We start from the raw sequence: 26,641 nt of genomic DNA, 5'->3' as shown, positions 1-26,641 counted from the left end.
AACTTTTATGACATAACACCAGTTTGGGGGTTGTGCTCCGCTCCCTGGCACGCTGCTCAGAAGTCGGCACTCATGCTTGGGAGCGTCTCCGGACAGCGTGACAGAACATTCCAAAAAAGTAACGGTTTCTAAATTCCATGAAAACTGCCTAAAACTGAGGTTCCCAAACCGGGGTACTACAGCACTGTTGGCAGGGGCACAGCCCCAACGCAGAGAGAAGGCTCTGTTGTGTGAGGATAGTCTCTGGTGCCAAGACTAGGCTCCAAGCCCATCTCACTCCCCCTACTGCCACAGCTGCAGCTGCTACCAACTGACTGTACCACTCCTCTGCTGGGGCGGGGGCGACTGAGCAGGGATCCACAGACTGAGCCCAGGGAAGTACTGACTCCCTCCCCCACACCACAGAAGAATTAGACCTGTCCCTTCAGCATGGCCTAAAGCCTGCAGCAGGGAAGCAGAGGGACTGTACTAAAAGGACAGGCAGTATTCATGGAGTGAAGCCGCCTGCTCCTCTGCTGATCCCAGGGCCAGTCCTTCAGTGCACCCCTCTTGCACTCCACTTGCATAGGAAGCCAAGAGCAGGAGTCTGGTCCCAGCACCTGAGACAGGTTGCCTGCTGCAGGGAGCAGAAGGCTTCCTTGATTGCTAAAAAACGAGTATGGCATTTGGGGTCAGGCCCTCCCTCCCCTCCTCTCCTGTGAGCATCAGATGCTGGACACACTCTGGTACCAGACACCTTGTTCCCCAACCTCCTTGGACATTGGGCGCACTCTCCTCTGCCCCACTGAGAGTCCTGGCCACCCTTCTCGTACCCTCACAGATACAGTAGGCAAACATGGGAAATGAATCTCTTGTAGGAGGGTGCAGCAAAATGTCTGGGACCCTCTCATATAAGCCGTGTATGCAGAAGAATCTGGGTCATAAATGCTTTACCTCATCATCCTTCCTCTTTTTAAAAATGCTATCTTCAACTTCCCCAACAGCCAACATGATCATCTGTACTCGCTGTAGGTTGACGTAGCCACTCTCTGTGAGGTAGCCCTGCAAGGTAAGAAAGTTAACGCATGTAGCAGGTCAGGGGTGAGCCTCCCAAGTATCTGGATTTTTTTTAAAATAAAGTGACAAAAAGTTGAAACGTACCCCGGTTTTGTGCACCACGTTTTTATATATGCCAACTAGACGATCAATTGCGCCCTCCCTGGGAACAAAAGAATAGAGAGTTCAGTTTTATTCTATAACAACAAGTTCTATTTCACCTGTTTACAGACATATTAGATAGATCTACAGAAATGAATGAAAATACATCTATTCCTATATATAGAATGGCTTTATATACCTGATCTCCAAAGATGGCAAATGAGGAAGAAAGTCATTCCCCACAAAGAAACACATGAAGACCCAGTCATCTATGCTTCTCTCAATATCAAAAGTAAAAGGCAGGCTGGCCATAGTTAGTTCTTTTTCCAAATACTGCAACAAAAACAAAGCCATTGGGAAGCTTGTCAGATGCTACTACAAACAGACTTTACGGAAAGCAGCTTTAGAAAACAAATTTTTGCATACCTCTCGCAGTACATTTAATCGGATAAAGATAAACTCTTGTTCCGAGCCAGGAGGACAATCTGCAAACTGATCATGCTGCAATACAAGAGAACAGGGAAAAATATTCTTCACATGCTGGCCCATCTTAACATTTTATTGAGTTAGTATTAAAGGTTTAATCCAAAAAGCATTAAGGATACAGATACAAGTCCAATTCCTAAACTCTGTATGCTATTTCTTTCCTTCTGTTCTCACTTGGACAAAATGCCAATTGTCTTTAATTTTGCCCAACTAATTAGTAACAAGGGAGTGAGTAGATTTCAAATTTGCACCACAATAAAAGGTCAGTACTGTGCAAACTTTTTTTTTTAAACTTATTAATGGAATTACCTGATTTTTTTAATACTACTATTGTATTTCAACATACAAAACACATCTATGAATGCTTAACTGATTATAATTGAGCTTAGACGCAAGGAACAACTGCAAGCTTAACACTCTTACCTCTCCTTGTTTCTCTCTTGGTATACCTTGACAATCCTTCACCTCATGTCCAAACTGATTACAGAGACCACAAGGTTTGGGTTTATTCGGTTTAAACTCTTCTCTAATTATAGTGAAGTTTGGTTCATGGGTAGCTAGTCCAAGCATGATCAGATCAGCTATCAATCAGAGCAAAAAAGAAATAAAAATTAGACATAAATGTGTGTCTACTAGTTAAAGAACCAAGTGTATTCCATTGTAAACAACTGAGAGCAAGGCATGTGGGTGCATTCCATACATGTTGAAATACTGTCTTATAAAAGTCAATGTCATTTGATACTCCAGATATAAACAGTTCTTCAGCTATGGATAATATTGGATCTCGTCCCCAAAAGTAAAATAGCCCTTCCAAAATTACATTAACCAATTCACTGTATACTTCAAATACATGCATCAGCCTAAGCATTTGGCTTTTTCACCATCTGGAAACTGACAGCAGAAGAAAGCATAATCCACAACTTTATTTGCTAACAAAGGAGGAGGAGGACTTACCATCAGCCCCACATAAACAATGATGAGTGTTTGGGTCATGGTTTGGTTGCGCTAAACAAAAGAAAATTAAGTGTGGTCAAATCAAGCTATTATATGCAATTTCATCAAGCCTTCTGAACACACGTTACAAACAAACAATACAAATGCACACACTGTAGTTAACTTACCTCTCTGTCGTCTAATGTAATCCATGATTTTGTGTTCCCCTTCACCAGGAGCACTTGCATCAGATAAAATAACCTGTAAAAGGTTTAGAGCGATGTAAATATTTGAACGTCAACAGCACAGGACAAAAAAAAGTGAGTAAACATTTAAAAATCAGTGTCTTGACTATCTGAAGTTCCATTTAATAATTGCATCTAAATTGCCTTCATTTTTAATATGAATTGCACACTCATTGCACTAAATTCAAGAGCCATGTGTTACTTACACATTACTTTATTCAAACAGATTTTCTACCAGTTCTATTCAAATGCTATGTTAACTGCATTATCGAGTACTGAAAGTTACTAGGACTGTTTACTAATGTACCTCAAGTTTCCTAAGCAAGTTTAAGAGTTGCTCTGGACAACTGACAGCATCAACATGCATGAGACCCTCACAACCCTCCCTTAGAGCTCTGGAACCCCAGACACTAGGGTGATGGGGATCATGTAAGAGTGGGGTTCACAAACTCTGTTGCGTATGGAGGGAATGGCCTTCCCCAAGCCCCCCAATTAGAACACACTTGAACAACCCATCTATGGAAAAATGAAATGGCCAGCTGTTTCTGAAGTGGCTGAATATCCTGCCCTTCCAATTCAGAGTAAATGCGATGTTATCAGTCAGCAAGATTTGATAGGAAAAACAGGAAAGCCAGAAGGACGAGATAATGACAGTGATAGGAATCATTTTTGGTGTCTAATGTTGTGCTGTTCTCCAATCACTTGCAATAACTGAGATAAAAAAAAATCAGGTCTGCAACCTACATGAAGCAGAACACAAGTTAAAAATTCAGCAGCTGGAGGATGGGCAGGGGACACATGCTGTACCCATATGCTGTCTCCCTCCCCCCCTCCCCCCCCCAAGGAAAAAGCTTTCTAACTCGTCGCATCTTTCGAGAGACAGTTTACCTTGGCTTCCTACATCAAACATTATTACTGTGCTCCTTAACACCCCATTTTGATACAAAATCAAAACAAATGGCTCTACTGGATGATGTTATTAGTATGAAATTTCTCTCTTAGGTGAAAAACCTTGTTGTGTAAGTTACCCTATCTCCAATAATACCATAGTGACAGAAGACAAGGCTAATTCACTGTTTAAATTTACACTGTTCAATCATACTACAGTTCAGACTAATACATCCACCCTCATTTTCTTGAAGTATGAAAGTGTGAAACTTACTGTCAAATTTTTCCACCCTGGGTCATTGTTTAAACGATCAGCAATGTAATAGCGAAGGCATTTAGCAAGATTGTCCATAAACTCGGTTCCCTAAAAAGTGATAGAAGAAAATGAATTAACCCATCATTTAGGCGTTAGCAGTAGCTGGTTAAAGTACAAGACTACTTACTGGTGTAATGCAATTGCTGTCAAATCTCTCTTTCACTTCTTCCGGAGGAAGAAAGCCACCTACAAAAAGAGGTTTAATACAACACATCAAAAATAAAATATAAGGAATGAATGCCACTGGTGCAAGATAATCTGGAAACACAGTTTATCTGAAACAGTGAAGAAAAACCATAAGCCCTAATAAAAGCTGTTGTTCCCTGCACCCAACAGCAAACTGCTGTTATGGTTGTGCTATCTTCAGTTAAAGCAGAGAACAAACAGAGAACTAAACTTGTTGACAGGGATGAAGGAATTCAGACAAAGTGGGTGATTGAAGGGGAAAAAATAGTGTAAACTCAAAAATGTGCCTCTTTCAGCAATGGAAGGCAATCAACAAAGGAAGTAATCTCACCCAGCCTGTCTAATATCCTGGGACCAACACTACTATACCACCCTGGAAAACATAAAATAATTCATACAGACAGCTGCAAAGACCACATCTCCCTGCCCAGCATCTTGTAGCAGAACATGCCAGAAAGAGACTTCCTCTAACTATAGCTATTCTACCATCAGGAATTAACTTGCCTCTTATATCTTTCTCCACTATTCCTTTTCATTGCTGGCTAATTAATATCCATGTAGCCACTCAACCTCATAACCCCGGGGTCATTTTTGACTCCTCCCATCTTTCTCTTTTCACATATACGCCATCATCAAATCCAGTCTCTTCTCCTCCTAACATCTCTAAAGCCTCCTCCAACTTTTCCAGGCCCATCACAAGAACACTAGTTCACACGATCGTGGTCTCACTCGGACTGCTGTAGCTTCTCCCAGCATTGCCAACTTGTGTCTCCAATTCAGCTAGGGATGTTAATTATTTAAAACGTTAACCGGTTACACACTAGGTTTAATTGGTTAACCTTGGAGCAGAACACGCACCTGCCCCTCACCCCTCCATCAGCATCGCACAGTGGCTGGGGGCGCTGCTCCAGCTCAGCCGGGCTGCCAATTGACACGTTACCCATAAGCATCATCCAAGAAGTGCGATGCTTAGTGGGTAATCGGTTAATCTTCTACGTCCCTACGTTCAGCCAACGTATTTCAGCTAAACCAGTCTTACTTTCAGTCAGACCAGGTCATATCAATCCTCAAGTTCCCTCACTGGCACTTTACCTCCCCTTCAAGTTGGAGCAACTGTCCCCTTCCAAACACTACACAATCTATCGCACATCACTCATGCCCGGCTGCTCTGCATTCCACAGCCCTGCCTCCCACGTCTCCCCTCCCCACTCGCACCTTCAGGCCTTACGCCATCGCCTGTCATTTAAAGCACGGCCACTCTCCCGGCACAACATTTGTGTTTATCTGTCGACTACAACAACCAGCTTCCTCCTCTTATGGCCTGACTTTAACCCAAATTAAGACCAATCCGAGATACATGGGGCAACTAAGGGTCATTTGTCTTTTGCATAATGTACTTCAGATTGTGAGCTCACTAGAGCAAGGACATATTTATATATGTTACTATGCTACGCACGCCTGGGGTGCTGCACACATGAAAAAACAAGCCCTGACATTTTGCTGTGTTATCTAGCCTCTTCTACAGCTAAAAACCATGTTCATTTCACAACAAGGTGCCACCCAAACACTTAAAGCCATCAGTTACTTAGTAGCATCTGATGTGACGCAAACATCTGTACCTTTTGCCAGAATTTCTTCTCTTATCCTTTGCTTCTCTTCTGCACCTTCCATTCCTTCCTTTGATGCTCTGAATCGTCTGGACCTCTGCTGATTCATTTTTGCCCGGGGTGCCTAAAGTGCGTATTATAGTATTTTATTCAACACTGTAGGGGACAGATTTTTCTTTATCTGCTCAGTTGTTTTCTGTGACTTGGTCACACCCAACACAGCCTTAGGGAATTATTTAGACAACACAACAGGGTGGAGGAAATCATGTAAAAGTTTTGTATCTTCCAGCCAGCTCCTCCCTTCTTCTACGTGTTCCCTCCTTCTATAGATGAGTTCCTAAAACCAGAAGACCACAGGAAGCCAGCACTGGTGTCACCGTGAATCCTTTTCTTGAACAAACTTCTGGGCAAGTTGCCTGCAATTTTCAAGAAGGGGGCTGAAAAAATGGGGATTCTCGGTCTTCATTACTGGCTAATAAGTATCAGGTGGAAGCTAAATATGCTCTGAAATGTCACAATGGTCTTCCAGCTCCACAGTGACTCCAAATGAGGAGTAATGATCTCCTGGCTTTGCCAGGTGGTCTAGGATAAAGTTATTAGGACGTTCAAAATAAAGTCCTAAGTATCTCCAGTTTCTGAACATTAAAGAGTAAGGCTGACAACTCAGACTTCAACCACCCTTTTAGGAAAGGGTCTTCTACTCAACTGCATGTATCTATAGCCTTCTTCAGGGTATCAAGCCCTAGAAATCTTTAAAACATCCATTTCGTGGCATGGAGCACGCAGGGGAATCCGTAAAACCAGCATCCTTCTATATCTCCTTTAAAGGGTCACCAGCTCCTAATCAGGACCTTACCAGCTAGCCAAGCTCTCTCTTGACATTCAGAGCTCCACTCCTAAGCTTTTGGGGGCCACGCTTCCTTTTGGACTGGGAGACTGTATTAAATTACAGAGAGCAGCAGACCCTCCCTCTCCCCTCAAAAAAAGACCCTTCTCCCCTGTTCTGAAGCCATAACATGTATCTTTCAACCTCCTCATCCCTTTTCAGGGATTCTTCTCATAAAAGCAACCAAAAAAATCATCTCTCCCCCATTACAGATTGCAGCAATAGGCCCGATGCTACAAAACTTACACTGATGTCAAGTTTCTACTGCCGCTATTTTCTCATTCACAGTAATGGGAAAAGTTGTGGCTCACAGACCATAGGTTCCCATGCAGAAAGCAGCAGCAGTCTGCTATAATGCACCTCTTCATTTTACTCATGCATCCCGAACCACTACTTAATACTGCATTGATCAAAGTAGTAAATCCATGCATCACTGCCAAAGTGATTTTGATACATAGCATCTGTTAGTACAGTAGAAAGCAATTAAAGAGACATGACTGAAAGTAGAAAAGTCTTTTACAACACTTCCGGGTGCCTGTCTGCATGAGAAAACTCAGCAATGGTCACATCCAAGTCTCAGTCATGCACCAGGTGTAAACATTAACGTTTTCCCGGCAAGATACATGAATCTTACAAGTTCCATATAACAGAGAAACATTTTTGAGCATGAACTTCCTTTTAACGCTAGGGATGTGAACAACTAGTTGAGTAGTCGACTAGTCATTCCCCCACCCTTGCTTGACACTGGGCTCACTGCGGCGTTTCAAAGTGGCAGCACCACATGGAGCTTGGGTGCAGTAGGGGAGTCCCCAGCTGATCCCAGGCTCCACAGAGTGCTGCTACTTGGAAATGCCATGAGGAGCCTGATGCCGGGCTCTCTGCGGTGTTTCGAAGCAGCTGTGCCACATGGAGTCCAGGGTCAGCTGGGGACTCCCCAGCTGATCCCGGGCTGCATGCCATGTTTGAAAGCAACAGCCCCGGGCTCCATGCAACACTGCTGCTTTGAAGCACCGTGGGATGCATGAGGCCAGTGGGGGCCTGCCCCGCTGGCCCCGTGTTCCCACAGCACTTTCGCCTGTGAAGTGTAGCAACAGCCGTGGGGCTGTTTCTACACTTTAAAGGTGGAGGTGCCCTTATTGACTACTTGATTAGTCAATTAATGAAAATTTAACATCCTTATTTAACAATTTAACAGACAGGTAGTAGGTTTATTTCTGACATTTTTTGCAGCATAACAGCATAAACTATAACATGGGACAGAGTATCCTAAAATCTATAGCAGAGAACATTTTATTTAGGTTTTATTCTGAGGATACAGCAACATACTTGAGTGCATATATAAGCATTTATAAGACTAACACATATGATAATAAAGATTGACAATTTGAGTTAAAAAAAAGATATTTCAAATAGACACCCACTCAGGCTTAATCCAGAGAAAAATACATCTGAGTCTGTCAAACAAATTTTAATGTAATTGGGTAACAATCAGAAATTGAATATTTATAAGAATGCTTTTTCTTGGCTTATTCTTCAGCCAAAACACCTGTATTCGCTCCCTCTTCTTCCCCTGGGTTTTGTGTACAAGTCAAGCAACAAATGCAGGTGACTCTTAATTATATTGTGGAAGATTTCAATTAGTTGCTAAATTGTAAGTGTTCATTTGTAGGCTTTTCTGATCTTTCACAGCCAGCTTGCCGCACAAACTACCACCGATTTCATAGATTCATAGGATTTAAAGCCAGAAGAGACCTTTAGAGTAGCCCTTATTTACAAAGGACTTGTGCTCCGAGAAAGCAAACCAGAAGTTATCCCCCACAGCCCTCCACCCTGAAATAATACACTAGACAAATAAAAGCTTTCTTTGGCATATGCCAAACTGAAGTGTTAGTCAAATATTGGTTGTGGTAACTGAACTACACATATTAAATGAAAAGCTGAACTACTGCCAAATGAAGTTTATGAAAGCCGAGAGCATCAACCGTGGCAGTCGGGCATTACAGGGAAACAACATAAACATTTCCGAACTTACTACTCCATCTATTGCCATGTAGAGAAGTCGTCTTGGCCTGACGATATTGAAAAGTCTGTCAATGTACTCAAAAATGGCAACCATCATTTCATCTTCATTTTTGGGCGCTGGTCTATAATTTAACAAGACATCCCATTAATGTTTCAAATAATACAGAATACAAGCTACATACGAAGTGAGGAAAGAATCGCTTACTTGTCCTCCGGATGGGTGCATGGATGAATAATACCATTCATATCCAAATACAGGTTATCAAACTCCACCTCGTTGGGATTTGGCTTGCTGGTATCAACTGGAATTTTGATGCCATTGCATTCTTTAGGCTGTGAACACAGTAACAATGAGCCCTTTCAGTATTTGCCATTCATGCAACAATTGTGATATCAGAGAGGCTTTAAACTACGGATGTTAAAACGCAAGTGGAGGGGGGGTAATCGTGTAACTACTAAAAGCCGGCTCCTTGTGCGTACCGGCTCCCATGTGCCCCTCTGCGCTGCTGCCTCTGAGAGGCAAAAGCATGAGGGGGAGGAAGGCACGGATCCCCAGAACCTACTGCTTAAAAGCTGGCTCCCTGCGAGCACCAGCTCCCACCTTCTTCCCCAAGCTGCTGCCTCTGATACAGATGCAGCAACACGCTGGGGGGAGGAGAGGAAGCTTTCATGTAACTATGAAGGTTAACCAATGAGCTCAGGCTCATAAGTTAATAATTTAAACATGTACACCATCACATCCTTATAGTTTAAACACATCAGACCCAAAGGAGATTTAAAAAACACTAAGGGCGATGAAGCAAAGAACAGCTGAACATCAGCTCACAATATAATTATATATAGATCTTGTCTACACCAGTGTTTCAACCTTTTTTTTATATATAAAGTATCCCCTTTAAAAAAAAAGTTAAGTACCCCCAGTACCTACAGTTTTCAGACAGACAATTTTTTTTTCTACCATTAAAACACATTTATTTAAATAATTGAATCATAGCCGAGTGGGTGATGAAATGTTTGTGTAAAAAGTACATAAATAATAAAGCACTGTAAACTTAAAACCAAAATTCAGTTTTCTCCAAATTTCAGTTGTGTTGACGTACCCCCCAGACTTCTCTCGAGTACCCCGAGGGAGAAACATTGGTCTACACTATAAAATAGCCTTTGTTTAAAAATGGCCTAGGCAATCATACGTTGTTATATGGCCACACAGACAAGACATAAGAACACTCCCACTACAATTAAGTAACTTAATCAAGTTTTAGACAGAGTTAAAACATTGTTCTTTAAACATATGTATATTTTTGCCCCTCTGTCCACAAGAGCAAGAATAATGTTATAAAAGAGAATGTTGTAGGGCTAGCAGGACCTCACACAGCTTCTGTAAGTTGATTGTCTAAGGAGCCCTGTCCTGAGTTATAATCAAGAGGAGGTTTTACAACATTAGTCCTACGTTAGTCTTTACACTTTATGCAAGAGAAGGCCTGTGAGAGATGGACTGCACATTTGGACAAACCAGGGGCACTTCAACTATTTCTCCAATATTTCGCTTTACAGCACAGATAAAACAAAAAAGACACCGCTACTTTTTGTCTGTTCCTGTCTTGTCAGAAGAATCAAAATCATGGTGAACACTAGGGACATAAAAGTATAATCATTTAAACCAGTGTTTCTTAAACTTTTTAAGACTGAGGAACACCAAAGAATTTTTTTTTTTTTGGAGGGACACCAAGGATTTTTTGTTGGTGGAAAAAAAAGGGGGGGAGGGGGAAGGCGGGGAAAAGTTATTGAGGAAAAAAAGGGCTGGGGGGAAGTTATTGAGAAAAAAGGTCACCTGTCCCTTTAAGGATGGCCATTTTGAACTCTGTTGTTTTCCGCGGCACACCGGTGTGCCACGGATCACAGTTTAAGAAACGCTGGTTTAAACAGTTAACAGTCAGACTTGGGTTTATCTATTACTGTTAACAGTTAACAGGTTCCCGCCCCACTCTGGGGAGCCAGCTGCCACCCTGCATTGCTGGCTCTGTATCAGAGGCAGCAGTGTGGGGCAGCAGCCGGCTCCCTGGGAACAGGATGGAAGGTGGGGAGCCAGCGGCTGCCCTGTGTTACAGGTGTGTGTAAACCACTGAGATTTTCGGTGGTTATACAACTTCCCACTTTTTCACATCCCTAGTGAAAACATGACCAAAAACCTTATTTTGGAACACAGCAGAAGCACTCATGCCCATTACACTAAGCATCCAGTAACTGTGATGGTAAAGGAAAGAAGCACCTGCTTTCCATCTACTTTGGGAAATATTCGTTAAGAATGGCCACACTGGGTCAGACCAAGGGTCCATGTAGCCCAGTATCCTGTCTGCCGACAGTAGCCAATTCCAGGTGCTTCCGACGGAGTGGACAGAACAGGCAATCAGCAAGTGATCCCTCCCCTGTCATCTGGTACAAGCTGAACCTCTCCAGTCCCACACTCTCTGGTCTGACATGATTTGAGTTCGCCAGATGTCCACTTTTCACAGGTGTGGCCAAGTTTCCCATGGTCCCATAAAGTTTGCTTACAGCCACCAGTCCTGGCTCTCAGTGTTCTGAGCTGTTATTTAGCTCTAATTTACCCCTAAATGTCTTCTAAGAGCCCAGTAAGCAGCAGAAGTGTTGGTAATGCTGCTAGACAATATTGACCTGCCATAGTCTGGCAAATTCTCTGGTTCGGCACCGGTCAGATCCCGAGAGTGATGGACTACAGAGGTTCAAAGTGTACCAGCTTCTGGCCAACAGAAACTAGGGACACAGAGAGCAGGTGTTGTATCCCCACCTATCCTGGCTAATAGCCTCATGAACCTACCCTACAGGAACTTATCTAGTTCTTTTTTTGAGCACTATTACACTATGTCTAGATTGCGCTCTCTTGCTCAAGAACATATGCAAATGAGGCATGGCGATGAATATCATCGCACCTCATTTGCCAACTTAATGAGCTGCCATTTTTGCACAAGAAGGAGCACTCTACACTGCTCCTTCTTGTGCAAAAACCCCCTATTGCGGAAGAGCCTGTTTGCCTGAAAACAAGCGGCAGAACAGCTCTTGAGCAAAAACTCCTTGTGCAAAAATGGCGGCTCATTAAGTATGCAAATGAGGCGTGGTGATATTCATTGCCATGCCTCATTTGCATATGTTCTTGTGCAAGAGAACACAATATAGATGTAGCCTTATAGTCTGGGCCTTCACAAGATCCCCTGGCAAAGAGTTACACAGGTTGACTGTGCATTGTATGAAGTACTTCCTCTTGATTTTAACCTGCTGCTTATTAATTCCATTGGGTGACTAAGTCTGCTGTTCTTGAAGGAATAACACTTCCTTATTTGCTTTCTCCGCATTAGTCAAGTGTTTAAAGACATCTATCCTATCCCCGGTTAGGTGTCTCTTGTCCAAGTTGATAAGTCCCCATCTTTTTAATTTCTCCCGATATAAAAGTTGTTCCCTACCCGAACTGTTTGTTACCTGTGCCTTTCCCAATTCTAAAAGATTTTTTGAGATGGGGTAACCAGATCTGCACACACTATTCAAGATGTGGGTATACTGTGCTCTCATAGACAAGCAAGATGCTTTGTCTTATCTTTTTCCTCATGGTAGCTAACACTGGCAGCTCTTTTGGCTGCCAATGCAGACCGAGCCAATGTTTTTAGAGAACTAATTCAGGATGACACCGAGACTTCTTTCCTGAGTAGGATATTTTCCAACGTGCGTTACTTTGTTGACTGACACTGAATTTCGTCAGCTATTTTGGACAGACGCAGCGGCAGGGTGAAGGCAGCTTCACAGGAGCCACCCCACCCCCACAGAAATTTACCAGAATAAAAACACTTTTCATCATCCCTAGTACAGAGACAAATGTGATCCTTCCACCCCTCTTGCTCTCTAGTAGTCAGCCTTCCCTCTTATGGGAAGATGTTTGGGATGCTCGGACACTACCCATCACCTTCCAGCTTGAGGAATGTCCCTCCAAGCCAATATCTTCATGACCAATAACTATACAAAATCTTCAGAAAGGGAGCCGAGTTAGTCTTTAAGGTGCTGCTAGACTATTGGTTGTTTTTTGAGTTTTCCCAGTTACAGACTAACAGAACATGTAGATGATATCATGAGCTTCTGTGGGCACAACCCACTTTTTCAGATGACTGGAGTATTACAAGTCCAGATCCAAGAATAAATAAGGGAAGGTGGGGGAGAGAAGGGGAAGAAAAAATAGTGATTTAGATTGTCCTTATCAGCCTCTTAAAACGTGGACAATTTGCACTTCTATAAGTACCCATTGTTAGGCTGGTTGGTTAAGTCATTAGGATGTGGAAGGTAGTGTGCGAACCAGCCAATATCTTTATTAATTCCCCACTGATAGAAATCAAACTATACAAAATCTAATTCTCATCTTTCCCTTAGCTAAATCAGTACAGGTTGAACCTCTCTAGTCTGGCACCTCAGGACCAGGCAGGTGCCGAACCAGAGTATTTGCTGAACCATGGGAGGTCAGTATTGTGATGAATGAGTCTCTTTATTTTTATTTCACTGAGACGAATAAATAGAACAGCACTTGCAATGCGGTTTAAATAATGTTGGACTATACTGATATACCCTACATAAGCCTACGCCTAGCCATAGCTTATCAGCTCTCTATAACACAGGCTACGTCTTAGCCCCATTTGCATACCTCTGGCGCAAAGTCTTGCGCCAGAGGTATGCAAATGGGACTAAGCATGGAATATCACCGAGCCTCATTTGCATATCTAATGAACCGCCATTTTTGCGGAAGAGGCTCTTGCGCCAGACGGAGCTGTCTACACTGCCCCTTTTGCGCAAGAAAAGCCCTCTTGCGCAATGCCATTATTCCTGAAAATAATGAGCGTAGCGGCATTGTGCAAGAGGGTTTTTCTTGCGCAAGAAGAGGCAGTGTAGACAGCTCCTTCTGGCGCAAGAGCCTCTTCTGCAAAAATGGCAGCTCATTAGATATGCAAATGAGGCTCAGCAATATTCCACACTTAGCCTCATTTGCATATCTCTGGCGCAAGATCACACCAGTGTAGACATAGCCACAAAGTGTTAGTGTTGTTACACAATTTTACTTCATTGGCACAGGGAAGTGAGTAGATAAAGCACAAAAACCATGCTTATGTTTAGCGGCATTACCACCACTTCCACTGCTTGCCCGTATCTCAAAAGACAGTTAGGGGTAGAACTGAGAGAGCCAGGACTGGTAGCTGCAAACAAACTGGACCATGGGAAACATGGCCACTCTCACAGTAAGTGGACATCCGGCTAACTAAAATCATGCTGGACCACAGATGTTGCCAGACTAGAGAAGTTCATAGTTTCCATCTTTCATGCTTCAAGTTCCTCTTTCCAGTCTGGAGCACTGTAAGACGCCCTCACACATCAAATAGTCTTAAAATGTGTCTCAGAAACTTTCGATTATAATGTCTTATGGAAACTACGTATAAATCTCATACTGTCTTATAGAAATCTTGTATTGTAATGTCTTATGGAAACTGTACATAAACCTTATAATGTTTTACTACGGGGCTGTACATCCTGCTTGCTACGTTTGCCAACCCCTCTTCCACCTGCCCAGAGCAACGGGGAGAGGAAGGCAGCACAGCTTCTGACCCTCTCCCTCAAGCACTGGCGAGGATGTGAGACTCCCACTCACCCTCCCTGGAGCACAGGGGAGTGGGACAGGCTGCAGGGTTTCACCCCACCAAGCATCATGGGCTATATCTACACTAGCGGGTTCTGGCAGCTTCTTGCACAAGAACATCTTGCACAAGGGTTCTTGTGGAAGAAGTCTTGCACAAGAAAACATCCACGCTGCCATGTGCGAGCTGTGCTTTTGCGCAAGAGCGCCCATGGCAGTGTGGACGCTCTCTTGAGCAAGAAAGCTCTGACGGCCATTTTAGCCACAGGGCTTTCTTGCGCAAGAAATCCCTGCTGAGCATCCACACTGCCCTCTTGCGCAAGAGCTCCTGCGCAGGAGGGCTTACACCTGTTAAAAAAGAGCATAGCTCTTGCACAAGGAGCCATCTCTTACCACGCCGTACTGTAAATTTCCTTGCGCAAGAGCAGTGTAGACGCTCTGCGGATTCTTGCGCAAGAACGGCCGTACTTACGCAATAACCCGCCAGCGTACACATAGCCAGAGAGTGGGGAAAGCTGCGCAATTCCACTTCTGGTTCTTTCTGGCCCTGGCTCCTTCTGCCCCCCAGTCACCGCTCTCTCCTTCCCCCGCAATCCTGTTCTGGTTCTCTCCCCCGCCACCACCTAAGGTGTGTGTGAAGGGGGCTAGGGAGGGGAGAAATTAGCAGCTTCTGCGCCCCTGAGCATCAGAGGGGAGGGAAGTGGTTGCGTGGCTTCCGGGGCCGCACAGCTTGCAGCTTTGCCCCCACCCCACCAGAGCACCAGGAAAAGGGAGAGGAGAAAAGCCGTGCAACTCCCAGCGTTGGCCCCCATCCCAGAGCTCCAGGGAGGGGTCAGGGGAGCGACTGCACAGCTCCAGTGCCCTCTATGGAGGGGGGCTGCTCCAGGGAGGGAGGCCGCTCCAGAGCCACCCCAGTCCTGAGCAGCAGCTGAGCACTGGGGTAAGGGGAGGGAGTCCGGAGGGGATGCAGAGTAATGTGACAACGTCACTGTTGTCCTGCTGGAAAAACGAAAAACTTTATATATAATATATATATATATATATATATATAAATAAAAGGAAAAGGAAAAGGAAAAGGAAAAGGAAAAGAGAGACTTTGTATTAGTCTTATAATGTTTTACAGTCCTTAGGAATAATCAAGGTAAAGAAAATGTCCTTGCACTAGAAACAGAACAGATCTTATCCCTTTGACTTGAAAGTGGTTCTGTTGAAAGTGGTTCTGTTCTTGATCAATAAGGTGTGAATGAATGAGGCAGGGAAGGCAAATAGCTTTGTGGTCCTTCAAAAGAAGGTAACAACTGGTAACAACTTGAAAGAATTAACTATTTCCATAGCTGAAAAGGGGGAGAATAGGAGCCAAACCCAAGGACACCAAGACGCTGTCAAATGGGTTCATTGTGAAGGAATCAGATGTATGGACGGCCTTAGAGTCAAAAGCAAACACCCTCTTTGCAGATGAATGTGGCAACACTGGGGACAACACCCAGAAGAAGGCGCCACAGATCTAATTAAGAACTAAGGCTATGTCTAGACCAGTGGTCCCCAACCTTTTGGGGCTGCCGGGCATCCGAGGGCGAGGCTGCTCACACAACGTGTGCCAGGACCGGCCCAGATCATTCCACGGGCGCACATAAGTGCCCCGGTGGGTGCCATGGCGCCCACGGGCACTGCGTTGGGGACCACTGGTCTAGACTATACTCTATTTCAAAAGTGCAAATAGCCTGGACACGTCTTTTTTCCCCTCCAGAAAAAAGCCTTTTTTGAAAAGGGTTTTCCTTAAAAAATTAGGCTTACACGGTTTTTTCGAAAAAGGGTTTTTCCTCCCAAAAAGACGCATCCAGACTACTTGCACTTTCGAAAGCTCCACTTTCAAAAGTGAGATCAGAAGATGATATGCAAATTCCCACAGAATGTGCATATTCTCTTTTGAAAACAGAGCATAGTTTAGACATACCCAGACACAATGAAAGCACGCAGACTTACATGAGAGGGAAGCTCTTATAAATAGGGTGTGTCGTGCATGGGACCCGGAGTCTCATTTGTCAACATCCGCGCATTGGTCCTCACTTTCCCTCCTCCATCTAACTCACCTGGTCAGTGAGTTAAGGGGAGCAACAAATTGGTAACTAAGCAACGACAAGACGGAGCGTGTGTGTGAGTACATGACTATAGTATAGATGTATTACCAATAAATGTGGTGTTTTACTGTATTCCCCTGAAGAAGATCCTGTGTAATTCTTTAAAGTACAACACTTAGCCAATAAGCAGACCCAAAACAAGTGGATGAACAGATTACAGTAAAACTCCATTAGTCCGGCATCCGATGCTCTGGCACTTCTGATGGTCCGGCACCATCAGGAACCTGGAAGTGCTCGGAGCAGCCGGACAATTGGAGCTGCTCTGCGCCCGGCAGCTGAATCGGGGAAGCCGGGGGCAGAGCAGCTGGGGTTCTTAGCGCTGCCCCTCGGGGCTGCGGGACCAACCCGGCAGCACTCCTACTGCTCTGCCCCAGGTGCCCCTATTCAGCCGCTGCGGAAAGTGACTAGCGGCTGATTCCGAGAAGCCCGGGGCAGAGCCAGACTATTGGAAGGGGGGGCTATGAGGGGTCTGGGGTGGCATCCCTCCCACCCCACCCCAGATCCCTCATAGCCCCCCTTCCTGATAGTCCAGCATATCTGATAATCCGGCACCCCCTGGGTCCTAAAGATGCCGTATTATCGGAAGTTCACTGTATATTGGACATCAAACAGATTACTAGCTGCAAACCCCTGTATTTTCAAACTTCTGGAGATGGTTATTCTGCTGTCTCAATGCAGGAACAGGTTTTAACCCATTGTTATAGCCAGCAGGCCCTTAAACTACTGTCTCTGGCTAAACTTTCTAGAGGCCTGCTGTTCAGTTGGCCTAAGACTCAATCACATGTACTTTGGGCCTGCCTCTTTATTATCATTTTTTTAAAAGATCTAGTACTTCTGTGAAAACTTAAAAAACAACGAACCGTCTTGCAGCATCTTAGAGACTAACAAAACATGTAGACAGTATCATGAACATTCATGGACACAACCCACTTCTTCAGATGAATGAAGTGTAAAGGGTACAGTTTTCAAAAAAATAGCACAGAGAGGATATGGGGGGAAGTGAAGAGGAGGAAAAAGAAAAAAAGGGAAAGAAATTGTCAATTAGAGTGTCCATACCAACCAACCAACGGAGGTGCTAATTGTTCTGATCAGCCTCTTATAATTACTTGATCAATCTATTCTCTGTCTTTTTTCTCCTTTTTTGCCCTTTTCCTTTATTTATTCTTGCATCTGGACTTTTAATACTCCAGTCATCTGACAAAGTAGGTTGTACCCACGAAAGCTCATGATAACATCTACATTTTTTTTTATTCTGTAAGGTGCTGCAAGACTATTTGTTGTTTTTTTTTATCTGTGTCAGGTGTCACCGATTCCCACCGGGACCAGCCGGTCAGATCTGGCTCCAAGTCTCAGTTCCAAGCATCTGCGCCCAGTGTCACCAATTGCCCCGGGGGACCAATCGATCTGATCCGGCACCAAGCCCTGCCCCTGAGCATCTGCGTCTGGGGTCACCGATTCCCCCCGGGACCAGCCGGTCCGATCCAGCACTGAGCCCCGTTCCTAAGAATCTACGTCAGGTGTCACCGATTCCCAGTGGGACTGAGCAGCGCCTGTTTGGTGATGACTTTCTGGAGCCCCAGCCCTGGAGCAAATCACGTCCATATCTGGATGGGGCCACCTCCACGCTGTGCTATTTGGAAATTAAATTGAAATAGAGATCTTATTTTGAAATTGGTAAACCTCATTCCACAAGGAATAGCACCAATTCAATTTCAAAATAAGCGTTGTGTAGATGCTTATTACGAAACAGGGGGCCTCCAGCCCTTTCCAGGGTGCCCTGGTGGCCACTCTGGGCACAACCAAGAAAACTCCTCTCCCTTTCCCCCTCCCCGGAGCCCTTAAAGGAGTAGACTCTGGCCACAGTGCCTGTGCCAGCTCCAAGCCTGCCAGACCGGAGCCAGCAGTTGCTGTACCTGACCCAATGGCCCCAGCGTGAGCCAGCCAGCCACTGGCAGCCAGCCCTCCACCGCTCCCCAGGACCAGTCTGCCAGCTCCCATGAGCCTGCCAGGAGCTGGAAAAGGCAGGCACCTGTCTGGTCCAGTGCAGAGATCAGGGACCTAATTCAGGTTTGGGGGGGATGCCTCCAACGTCCATAATCTCCATACTAAGTGGAGGAACGCAACCGTCTACAGGCTGCCAGCCTGGCCACCGAAGGCCACATGCGCACCCAGGAGCAGGTTTGCATGAAAATAAAGGAGCTGCAGCAAGCGTATGCCAGGGCCACAGGGGGCAGCTCCAGAACCCTGCCCCTATTTTGATGCCGTGGACTGCATTCTGGGGGCAGGATGGTCAGTGCCCCCCAGGCGGTGATCGACCCTGGGGCAGAGCTTGCTGCCTCCTGCTGCCTCCCCAGCTACTGCTCCTACTCTCAGTCCTTCTCCCCATCCTGCTTCTTCCTCCCCACACCTCCAGGGATGCCGGGGCCCCCGCACCCGTGGTGCTGGGAGACAGTTGGGCTGACGAGACCCCCAACCCTGAGCTTCTCCCTCCCTCTTCCAGCTCCCTCCTCCCCGGTTTCCCCCTCCCCTCTCCCACCTTCTTTCCCCAGTCTCACCTCAGTTTCATCCCCCCCCCCCCCCCCAGGTTTGTCAATAATGAGGCTTTGTTGTAATGAACATGTGTCTTTTATTGTACAGCAGGAAGAGGGTTAGGGAGGGATAAGTGGAAGGACGTGAGGGAGGAAGGAGAAACAAGCCCCCAGTGGGGCAGACCAGGGAGACTGTTACAGCCTGCAGAACATGCTGCCAAGGCACACAGCAACATGTCCAGGAGAAGCACCAGAGTGCCCAAGGTCGGTTCTGGCTCTGGCTCCATGCTGCAGCATGCTGTGGTGTCCTGAGTGAGGGCAACCAGAGCATGTAGAGAAAAAAATGCTTTGCTGTCCCTCAGCGAAGTAGGCAAACAAGCAGGGAAACCTTAGAACCGGCTGTCTTGGGGAGGGGCGGGGGGGGGGGGGGAGGGGTCCCTTTAAGCACAGGTCTCAGTTAGCCTCAGGCAGCCACACAAGTAATTCCTGACCAGATACCCTGCCAGAACCAGTTCCGGCTGGCCTTAAATGCGATTCAGCATCCTACAAGCGTGGACGCGCTATTTTGAAAGAGCAAAACACTATTTCAAAATGCATTTTGTGTCTAGACGCGTTATTTTGAAATAAGCTAGTTCGAAATAAGATATTTTGAAATAACGCTGTAGTGTGGATATACCCCCTACAGATCAACTCGGCTACCCCTCTGAAACTTTAATACCTCCATGGTTCACTATCAGGTCTTAAAACTTAGAAGGAGGCTTCCCCCAAGGGCCTGATCTCTGAAGCCCCCAAAAATTATCGGAGACTTTTGTAAGTTCTAACCTTAATTTTCCTGTGCAACCATCTCTGCACCTCACAAAGGCATTCCAAAGACAATCGGGCAGCTCTTTCTGAGACTCTGGTATGACAATACACACCACAAAACAAACCTTCAGGAAATTAACAATTCTATATTTAATGTAGTGGGAACTAAATAATGCAGCAAAGCAGGCAGGCATAGGACAAATGTATTGGATAGCTCATTAATTCCCTCAGCACCATCTATCTTGCATACTCAACAAGGCAGAGGTTCTGTTGAGGGGAGAAGGGGAGTGGGCAGTTGATGTGATCATGTAATTAGATACTCATAATGCACAAGTACAAGGGGGCCAAATTAAAAGTTCAATAATCAAACTGAATCTATCTTTATTTAGATTGTGGTAGTGCCTGATATACAAGCCCTGCAAATCCACGGATATATGCATCCACAGGCATTTTTGCAGATATGGATACATATTAAGTACATGCCATGCAAAAGCAAACACTTTGTACTCCAAAGTGCAGGCTGGTTTAAAAGCCAGCTCCTTGTGCATACCAGTCCCCGCCTGTTACCTTGCACTACTGCCTCTGATACTGGCTCATCGGTTAACCCATTTACAGTAGCACATCCCTACTCTGAAAAAACCTTTACAAAATTTGAGGTTAATTTTAGGTACTGACTACACTTAAATGAAATCATCAGTTTCCCAAATGTAGATGGTTCTGGATAAGACTTCACATTGGAATATTGGTCATTTGAGCATTTAAGGATAACATTATAAACCAACCTGCTTTAGAAAATCTTCAATAAGAGCCTTAATATAAGCAAAATACAGTACTGAAGGTGAAGCAAAGTATCAGCTGAGGACAATTTTATGGGCAGTTCAATTCAAAAAGTGAACTGAAACCAGAAATTACCACCCATCTTGATCCAAGTCCCGAAGAACTTGTACTCCAATTTTAAATACCAACAAAAAAAAAAAATCTTGCTTCACATCTCTTACAGATAATCCATATTCATGAAAACAAGGAATTGTGCCAGTATTTTCCCTTGAAGCAAGAATCAATGTTTACAAAAATAATCAAATTAATAAAATTTCAGCCTTTTTTAAACTAAGTTTTCTTTCTCTGATGCTCCCTTCTATTATGCACCCAGATCAGTCAAGGTACATCTCAGATTATTTGACTAATCACAAAATAAGATTATGTGACAGAGAATTAAACAAAAACCATTGGATAGTTTTGACAAGGTCTATTAGCATAAAACATAACTGTGGTTAACTTTGAACAAAGATTTACAGCACCATTTTTCTAGTCAATTGGGAATTTCACTTAAAAAACCAGTATATACTCAGAATGAATAATGGGACAAGATAGTTGTCCTCCTCAATTCTATTTGCTCTTTCAGTCAGACCTCTCACTACAGCTAACTGATTCATGAGCAAAAGGCTTACAAACTACATGGTATGTAACATAAAATTGCCCTCAGCTGATATTTTGCTTCACCTTCAATACTGTATTTTGCTTATATTCAGGCTCTTTTTGAAGATTTTCTAAAGCAGATTGGTTTATAACTTTGCCCTTATATGGTCACATAACCAATATGCTGTCAAATTGTCAATGAAAAATAGTCTTGCAATGGATTGAAGCATCGGTGAATGTTGTCTCATGAGATAACTAAACCAGAGGTGGCCAACCCATTTAACAAAGCGTGCCAAAACAGCGGCAGAAAAAATGTGAAGAGCTGCACCAGAATTGTCAAGGGGAAAAAAAGACCCCCACAACAGAATTGTCGAGCAAAAACATAAAATTTTTTTTTTTTTTTAATTAAAAGGAGGCTGCCCCTTTAAGACAGCCGCCATTTTGGGCACCATTTTTAAAACCCCACAGCTCCAACCCAGTAAGCACAGGGAAGCCGGGGGAGTCGACAGGGGCCATTATGGATGCGGGGACAGGAGCGGCATCGTAAGCCACAATTTTGGGGGGCAAGAGCCGCATGCGGCTTGCAAGCTGTTGGCTGAACTAAACTGTTCATAGAACCTCTTTTGAAACAATTAAAATAGATCTCCAGTTATGTTATTGTAGCTACCGTTTTATTAGGTTATGTGGATTTGATTAATATTTTCCCCAGGATTTTCTAGTATCTTCAAGCTCTTCCTCTTAGTCTTCCTGCTTGATTTAAGATTAGCAGTTTTTCCTCTGTCTTCTTAAAGAGGAAAAGGAAGGATCTACTTGTTAACATTTCAAAAAGAGAGACGCTTCCATAAGATTCAACTCAAATGTATACAATAAATTTACCTTATGTAATGTCCAATGGAAAACAGGATTTATTCATTTTATGTAAGAACAATGGGATCTAATCCTTAGTTTATGGCAAATTTACTTTGAGTCCATAAGAGGTATAACATTTAAAAGGATCTGGACACACTGCAGAAATGGTCTGAAGCAAACAGAATGAAATTCAGTAAGAACAAAGGCAAAGCACTCCACTTAGACCAATCACTTGCACAAACAGAAAATGGGAAATGCCTGTGCGGTGTGTGAAGACAGGGCAAGCCCTCAACCCCACCCCTTCTGCACAGGCCTTGCCCAGAAGGGAGCCAAGCCACCTTCCCACCCCAGCACCATGGGGAGGACAGGTGGCTCCAGTCTCCCTGGCCCCGGAACATAGGGAGGGCAGATGCTCGGGGGGCAGCAACACTCCTTCCCCTTTCCCCCAATATGCTACCGCAGGCGTTCTGGGGGCAGAGAAAGGGTGGGCCAGCTTGGCGGTTTGGGAAGGCAGTGCCTTCCCCCACCTATTATACCTGTCTGTCGTGGGGAGATGACTGCCTCAGAAGGAGTCCTGCAGAAAAGGACTGGGAGTCACAGCTGCTCATAAGCTAAAGGAGACAACCGGAGTAACAGTATTGCAAATCATCATCATCTGGGATTTATTAGCAGGAGTATTGTAAGCAGGACACAAGAAGTCGTTCTTCTGTTATTATCCGTGCCAATTCGACTGCCACTGCAGTACTGCGCCCAATTCTGGGCATCGCAGTTCAGGAAACATCTAGACTGGGGTCAGCAACCCCCGGCACGCACGCACGCACGCCGATTTCCCGTGGCACATGGGCTGGAGCTCAGCCCCACCCCTCCCCCCAGCACAGCCAGGACCTCAGGCTGTGGCCCCAGCCTCACAGCTACAGGCTGGAGCGCTAGCTCAGGCTTCCTGCTGGGGATGTGCGTGGGGAGATACGCACACATTCCTGGGGCTGCCCCTGCCGATCCTGGGCATGCAGCTCCCAGGAGCTAAGTGGTTAACCCCTGCCTCCTGGCTACGGGCTTCTTGCTTCGGGAGGGGGTAGGGCTGGGCCTGCTCCGCAGAGCCGGGGCTGGGCAGCTGGCACATGTGGTACACCGGGAGACCCTTCCCCAGCACCCCTCTGTGCCTGGCTGGGCTGGAGCCAACCCTGGGCAGCCCCAGGCTCTGCCTGTCCCAGCTCCAGAGCCACAGCCTGCAGGCAAAGGGCTGATCTGGGCAGGGAAGAGATTCTGCCACCCCCCACCCCGCCTCAGCACTGCTGGTGAGTGCACTGGGGGCACAGTGATTTGGGAGCAGGATGGGGAGTGAAGGAGGCTGCACAGGCAAGATAGGAGGGGACAGGGGTTGGACTGAGAGAGCATGGAGCAATGCAGGGGATCAGGCTGTGGGGGGCAGGATGCAAGGGAGCAGGGGTTGGACTGAGGGAGCATGGAGCAATGCAGGGCATCAGGCTGTGGGGGCAGGATGGAAGGGAGCAGGGGTTGCACTGAGGGACATAGGCAATACAGGGGATTAGGCTGGAGGGATATAATGGGGCTGAGGGGATTAGGCTGGAGGGATATAATGGGGCTGAGGGGAGCGAGTCTGGAGCAGCGGGAAGATGTGAGGAGGGGGGATTACTATTTTACATTGCAGAAGCTGCACTTTCCTTTACTCCCCACTTCTTTGCCTCCCTCCCCAACTAACTATTTGGCTGTATTCTCACCCTTCTACATTCCCTGGTTTACTCCCCCAACCCCCTTCCGTCCCACACTCTCTCCTGCTCCCAATTCCCTTCCAGATCCTGCCCTCATCACCACACCCTACATCCCTATCCCACTCGCTGGCAGCCCTGTCCCGCACACTGAACCACTCATTTTTGTCCCCACCCCAGAGCCTAAGGGGGGGCCACAAAATTCACTATCTCTGGAACCCCAGGAAAATAAATCTGGCCTATGGGAAGCCCTGAATCTCAGTCCTTCCAGTCCCTTCTCCTCACCCCGTGGGGGCTGGACTGCCAGAGGAGTGAAGTGTCTCAGTTGGGAGCCACATCAGTGAAGGTTGGGAGTTTGGGGAGGAGTTTTTTCGCTTCTCACTTGTGTGGTCCCCAACCGATTTTTCTGTGGCCCAAAACAGGTTCCCTACCCCGCCATAAATAGAGAAAACATTGAAACCTGTTGTGTTGAAAAGAATATTTTACTTTATTTAAAACGAAGTTTGATAAACAAACATGAGAAAGCTAAAACGCTTAATCTGTTTAATAATTGAAATTAAACCGTTCTCCCCAGCTGCAGCATTAGCAAAATGGCTTGGGCATAATTATGTAATTAACAGTGAGTTTCCATTAGCAACTAGTAGTCAGCAGAAAGATTTGCATTGACCCAGGTGGTCCACGGGGCACACGGTGGAGAAAGCCTCATCTCCCTCCCAGGAGGGTGGCATGGTCCAGGGTAGGAGGGTTAAAAAGGATGCCAACCCCTGATCTAGCCAAACTGGAGAAAACCCAGAGAAGAGCAACAAAAAAAAAAAAAATCACTGACGGTCTCAAAAACATGACCCCGAGGAAAGACAGGAAAAGATGGGTTTGTTTAATCTGGAGAAAAGACAGAGGGGGCACGATAATAATGCATGTGCAAAGCCCCCTGGGCGCACAACACAGATGTGCATGTGGCCCCAGCAGTTGCCATTTTGAGTGGCGTGTGGGGGCACAGCAGGTAGGGAGTCTGCATGAGGGTCTTGCTGCATTGCAGGAGGGGAGCAGATTATGGTAAGCATTTCCCAGCCAGACCTTGCACTTGGCACCCCGCTCCCTCCTTTCCCCCCACAACTCCCTGTCCTAAGTTACAACCCAAAACCTCTGCACCCCTGCCCCTGGTCACAACTACATTTAAACTACAGAGCCAAAGCAGGGATAATCTCCCAGACCCCGTGCGAACCAGGACTGAGCTGGGATTGCTCAGTCCCGGCTCACATCGGGTCCAGCAGCCCCGTCCATGGGGGGCCCCAGCTCCCCACTGGGATCCCCATGAACAGAGGCTGCTACCAGAGTAGCCTCTGCCCATGGCAAGCCTGGGCCCACTGCAGTTACCGGCTGCTCCCTGGCAGCCTCCCCTACACCCTCCCCACTGCTGCCTCTAACAGACAGCATCGGAGATGGTGCAAGGAGGCACCTGCTTTTAAGTCGGCTTCCCCCAGCACTGGCTCCTGTTCCGCCCCCCCTTGCTGCCTTGGATACAGAGGCAGCAAGGATGGGGGGAAAAGCAAGTAGTCAACTCAATTACCCAATAAACCTAGGCTTATGAGGTAATCGACTACTCTTACATCCTGCACCTCAATCCTCTACCCGAGCTCCCTTCTGCACCCAACCTCCTTCCCAGACCCCGGCACCTCCTCCATTAAAATAGTGATTTGTAATCACTTACAAATTCCTAACTAACAATTAAATAGCAGAATGAACAAGAGATGGGAGTTAGGCATGTAAAATACCACTTAAATAGTCAGTTAACCGACCAAATGTTTAACTAACGGGATCCTCGGTGGAAGCACCGCTCCAGGCCAGCTGGAGCATCCCTCAAGCCCGTGGGTCTCCTACTCCCAGCCCTATGCAGGCTGGCTGCCAGGGCCGGCTCCCAGCGCCAGCCCTAGCTCCCAGCACCAGCCCTGTGTGGCTAGAGCAGTATGCCACAGGTGAGGGGCTGCTCCCGGGGAGCCAGATAACTGTTATCCAGTAAGCATCACCCAGTAAGGATGATGTTGACTAGATAACCAGTTACTTGTCCACATCTCTAGTTAGAGTATAATTACACCTCTCAATAAAAAATAAAATAAAAAATAAAAATCAAGGAAATAGAGAATGTAAACATGATTAAGTGATTTCAGGATTATACAGGAGAAAAGATTAAGTGACCAAAATACATCTCTGACCACTCTTCCCCAAACAAACTTTCCCATTATACCATTTTCCATCCTTAAACTATCTACACAAGTTTACTTGCAAACCATTCTGACAAGCACTAATATTTGTGTATGACCAATACTGTAAAAGTACATTTAAGTTTGTTACTTTAAAACCTAAAACTCTGCAGCTGAGAAGTGTTCGTAGTTATAGGATTTAAACACACTAAGATAGAACCTTTGTGATCTCTGCCATTTGCTAACAATCATAAATCGTATGGACTATTTCCATTGGTTACTGTTCAGCCTAACAGCCCAGAAGAAATCAGCACTGTAAACAAAACACTCTCTCCATAGCATCAGGCCATTCAACTTTTCAACAGTATTTATTTTTCACATTTTTCCTAAGTTGAATAGCAGCAACAGTGACCTTCAGGTCAGGCATTTCATGGCCATTAATGACCAGACTGCTAAAGACCTCCAGATTCAGTTTCAGCTATCACATCACCCAGGCAGTCATTAAGCAATAATGATTTCCTGGTAGCTAATGTTGAGTTGTCATTAATGAGAGTGCCAATAAAAGGCAATGGCATAAACAGACAAAGTGTTTATAACA

The 26,641-nt window shown here is 45.6% G+C and overlaps 1 protein-coding gene across 1 annotated transcript in view; it reads right to left on the bottom strand.

The window, feature by feature from the left end:
• Positions 1–26,641, bottom strand: part of XRN2 (5'-3' exoribonuclease 2) — a 96,631-nt gene that overhangs the window by 68,460 nt on the left and 1,530 nt on the right. The window contains exons 2-13 of the mRNA XM_075925794.2: positions 8,912–9,039; positions 8,717–8,828; positions 5,811–5,922; positions 4,133–4,191; positions 3,964–4,053; positions 2,745–2,817; positions 2,578–2,628; positions 2,047–2,204; positions 1,564–1,638; positions 1,337–1,470; positions 1,141–1,198; positions 934–1,041 (exon numbers count right to left, since the gene is read on the bottom strand). Coding sequence (XP_075781909.1) covers positions 934–1,041; positions 1,141–1,198; positions 1,337–1,470; positions 1,564–1,638; positions 2,047–2,204; positions 2,578–2,628; positions 2,745–2,817; positions 3,964–4,053; positions 4,133–4,191; positions 5,811–5,922; positions 8,717–8,828; positions 8,912–9,039 — 1,158 coding nt within the window. The remainder of the gene's footprint in view (positions 1–933; positions 1,042–1,140; positions 1,199–1,336; positions 1,471–1,563; positions 1,639–2,046; positions 2,205–2,577; positions 2,629–2,744; positions 2,818–3,963; positions 4,054–4,132; positions 4,192–5,810; positions 5,923–8,716; positions 8,829–8,911; positions 9,040–26,641) is intronic.

The sequence above is a fragment of the Pelodiscus sinensis genome, chromosome 3 (assembly GCF_052426305.1).
Source record: "Pelodiscus sinensis isolate ZL-2025 chromosome 3, ASM5242630v1, whole genome shotgun sequence".
Classification (NCBI taxonomy): domain Eukaryota; kingdom Metazoa; phylum Chordata; order Testudines; family Trionychidae; genus Pelodiscus; species Pelodiscus sinensis.
Note: the sequence above shows the minus strand (reverse complement) of the source record. Positions and strands in the feature narration are given on the sequence as shown.